Source organism: Dreissena polymorpha, chromosome 10 (assembly GCF_020536995.1).
Source record: "Dreissena polymorpha isolate Duluth1 chromosome 10, UMN_Dpol_1.0, whole genome shotgun sequence".
NCBI lineage: Eukaryota > Metazoa > Mollusca > Bivalvia > Myida > Dreissenidae > Dreissena > Dreissena polymorpha.
In genome coordinates this window covers 69,303,501-69,307,215 of record NC_068364.1, presented here as the reverse complement: position 1 = coordinate 69,307,215, position 3,715 = coordinate 69,303,501, and the positions used below count along the sequence as shown (strand labels likewise).

Genomic DNA, 3,715 nt, shown 5'->3' with positions numbered 1-3,715 from the left:
TATGACAGATTTTTTTTTTATTTTGGTGATTTTGTGAAACACGACTTATTTAATCGTATAGAGAGATTTTCATTTTGAAAATTTTGATGTATGATATCAAGTGATTTCACTAGCAATTTATCGAATAAAGCAGAACTATAGCAAAACAATAAACGAACTGCTTGAAATTTATTGCAACGACATAACAGTACAATAGGGCCTAAATCGCTTTAAATGTTCCAAAACATGTAATCGGTTCAACTTAGTACTTGTGGTGCTTTTTTTCACATATGAATTTCTGCCACGCGTGAGACATTTGCTTTTCAGCGTTTTTCAGAATGTCAAGACTTAACCATCTTAGGCATTCGCAAGTCTGTGGATATATAAAGCGACCCGAACAGCTATGGTTATGAATCGTGATTTGAAACTTTAAACAAACCATGTCAAATAACCTTGCAGGGTTCGTTGTTCCGCAGACCGATGACTGGAACAGAGTGGTGCTTGCAACAGAAAATTTCGTTGTTTCGCAGACCGAGGACTGGAACGGAGTGGTGCTTGCAACAGAAAATAGGTTCGTTGTTCCGCAGACCGAGGACTGGGATGAAGAAATTCGACAGTACGAAGCAGGTATGTTCGTTGACAATGCTTGTTTACTTATTCGTTTTGTTTGCCAAATATTGAACTTTGTGAATAAAATGATGCCTAAATTTCACATTTTCTTTGTCCATGTTTCAAATGGAAATGTGCGCTTGTCGAAACACGCATTGAACGCAATTAAAAATAGTGGTGTAAAAAATAGGGTCGTACATTGCACAAGGGTTTTTAAATAAACCCTTGGCTAGCCAGGTTTTCCTTTGACACGCCGAAATGTGTAGGCCTGTTTTTAAATGTTTGAAGTCTTTGATACAACGACATTTTTTGCGAACGAACGTTCGTAGACTCAGTTACGCATTCATCTGCTATTTATACAAAAAATTGAAATGTAAATTTTATATCTATTCATGTAGGAATCAAATGCCTTATTGTCAGAGAAATAAAACGCCCGGAAATTAGCGGGGGGGGGGGTCTGTTTCAATATATGGTTATATTGTTTTCTTGTCTATTTCCAGAGCAAGCCCAGCGCGAGTTACACACGTTGTCAAACGTGTTAAACCGTGATGTGGACAGTAGAGCAAAAGAGCTGATGGAAGAGGCTATTCGAGCAGATGCCATTCGACAATTTAAACTGTGTACCATATGTTACATTTCCGACAAAAACTGTACTTTAACAAAGTGCGGACACACATTCTGTGAAACATGTTGTGTGTTAATGTTGGGAAAATATTGTGGGATGTGCAGGGCGACGGTTACAGGATGGGTTCGGATGTTATTTACTGACTAGACTGTTTTGACTGTGTTTAACTGTTTATATGCATTTTCATTTGATGCGCGTTTGTTTTCTTGCATTTGTTTGCATTTATAAAATGTTGAAATGTGTTTCATGTGTTGGTCGTAAGTTGAGCAGGTTAGCGAATTGACTTTTAAAGCACGAAACATGTACTGTAAATCTACAGCTCTCGAACGTTATTTCTATCAATGTAAACAAGCGAGGGAAAAGAGTAAATTACATCGGTTTAACTCAATTTGCTCGAAAACCTCTCGTAATATCAAGATGAAATTTTCACCACAATATTTTATCATATGATAGGTATAATTTTTGTTTGCCTATTTTGTTTTTACTCGGCTACTTGTATCAGATATTCAACTATACAAAATTCGCTAACAAGAAAACTTTTTTGCCTTTTCGTTTTGCGACAAAAAATATATACTGTTAAATAGGGATTGTTTTTCTGAATGATTTGGTGTATCAAACTATGTATGTTTGTGAATCATTCCGATTAAACGAGCAGACAGTTAAACGCAACTTTGATAGTTTTCTTTACATAGCGCCAAAAATCATGATATGTTATAACGTCATTTTGTTTCATATAAACAACCAAGGGGCGATTAAACAGAAAATTGGTTTAAGTTAAATATCTCCGGAACGATTCATGGCATCGATATCAAATTAAAAGTACAATACCCAGCTTATTGTTAGCTACAACTTTTCTGCTGTTATTTTTGTGCCAACATACATGCTTATGTGATAAAAATCACTTGAAAAACGTTTGCAAGAAGAAAACTTTTTATTTCCATGATTTATGAAACACGACTTATATCATCTGATAGAGAATTTCATTTCGAGCATTTTGATATAACATGCCTGTATGTATGTTGTATCGCTTGATCAAGACTGACCGAAAACCATTTTCCTATAATCACGCCTTTACTTTTTCAACATATAAACTCGGAACGTCATCTATCTGTAAGCAAGCGAAAAACACATTTTTGGAACCACGAAATCACATTTTCTCGAGAACGTCTCAAGATATCAAGATGAAATTTTCAAGACAATAATTAACAATGGGATAGCTAAAATATTTGTTTTGTATGTTTTGTTCTAACACGACTTATTGTATCAGATATTTTAGGTAACAAACTTCGCTAACAAGAAAACTTTTTTGCATACAGAGCATTTATCTTTATTTTGGTATAATCTTGTAGGAAATTCAATTCCACGCATTTTGATATATGACACTTAACTGTATGTCTCAACACAACAATAAAACAGTCCGATAACGGATTTTAACTAAACGCATTTCTGTCTAACATTAGATTTTATTTTAACGTCGAACAATCGCTCTGTACTGTAAAATGAACACTGATTTCGTACAAGTTTAAGTCGCGTTTTCGCTACAACTAGTTGACATATATTTATGACATTTTCGCCAAAATATCAAACATGATAATAGCATCAAGTTTTGTGGGGATCATTTTTCGCTAACATTTACGCATATAGTAGAAATGCTTAGTTTTTCGCATAAAAATCACTTCGCTGAGAATGAAAAAAATTCCCATTTTAGACAAGTACATAGCAATTGATACCATTCGATAGGGAATTCTGTTTTGCACATTTTGATATATGGTAATCCACAATAAGTCTGATTACAAGGAAACTACTTCGACAAAACGCATTCGTGCTTATAGAAATTTCGAACTTTAAAGTATCGAGTTAAACTGAATGACGTTAAGATAGCAAATATTTCACAAACTGTGTTTGTTTGGAAGAGGTTTAACTTAACTTTCTCGATAACGCGTGAATACATTTCGATGAAATTTTCACTACCATAACTAGCAAATATATAGGAACAATGTGTGTTAAAGCATTTTTGTATTTCATCAACGAGTATATGTCAAAACTTCTGTTTATTGACCAAACTTGGGTTGGTATGAAGAAAAGATTTCATTCCGCAATATGGTACTGAGATATTTGTATCATGCGATGGGGAATTCATTTCTGCGCATTTTGGTGTAACATACTTGATGTTTTTGTAAAACGCTGCAGTTATAAGGACAGAAAACCATATCACAACAAACACACATTTGTTGAAAATCGTAAATTTGACCCTTCGTTCTTAGTGCATATTCACGTCATTTGAATAAATATCATCCTACAACTTAAAGGGACGTTTACATATCGATGATAGAAAATTGTATTTCTCGCGACTGATTTAAGTCGGATATCTTTAGAACCCGTTGACCGAATTAAATGAAATTTTCAACAGATTAACAAAAATTTCTATGCGCACACACTGATACTATGTGTTTATACAAAATCGAATGCGCGAGTTAAGATATTTTGATCTAAGCACAAATT

At 34.2% G+C, this 3,715-nt stretch overlaps 1 protein-coding gene across 1 annotated transcript; it reads left to right on the top strand.

Moving 5' to 3' along the window:
• Positions 1–364: 364 nt before the first annotated feature.
• LOC127848332 (polycomb group RING finger protein 6-like) lies at positions 365–1,877 on the top strand. The gene is made up of 2 exons (XM_052380723.1): positions 365–606; positions 1,089–1,877. The coding sequence occupies exons 1-2, from the start codon at positions 420–422 to the stop codon at positions 1,358–1,360; spliced, it is 459 nt and encodes a 152-aa protein (XP_052236683.1). The 5' UTR covers positions 365–419; the 3' UTR covers positions 1,361–1,877.
• Positions 1,878–3,715: the final 1,838 nt, after the last annotated feature.

Coding starts and splice junctions, on each gene's coding strand:
- LOC127848332 (XM_052380723.1), top strand. CDS start 420: ATGTCAAATAACCTTGCAGGGTTCGTTGTTCCGCAGACCGATGACTGG. Junction 607..1,088: donor AATTCGACAGTACGAAGCAG/GTATGTTCGTTG, acceptor GTCTATTTCCAG/AGCAAGCCCAGCGCGAGTTA.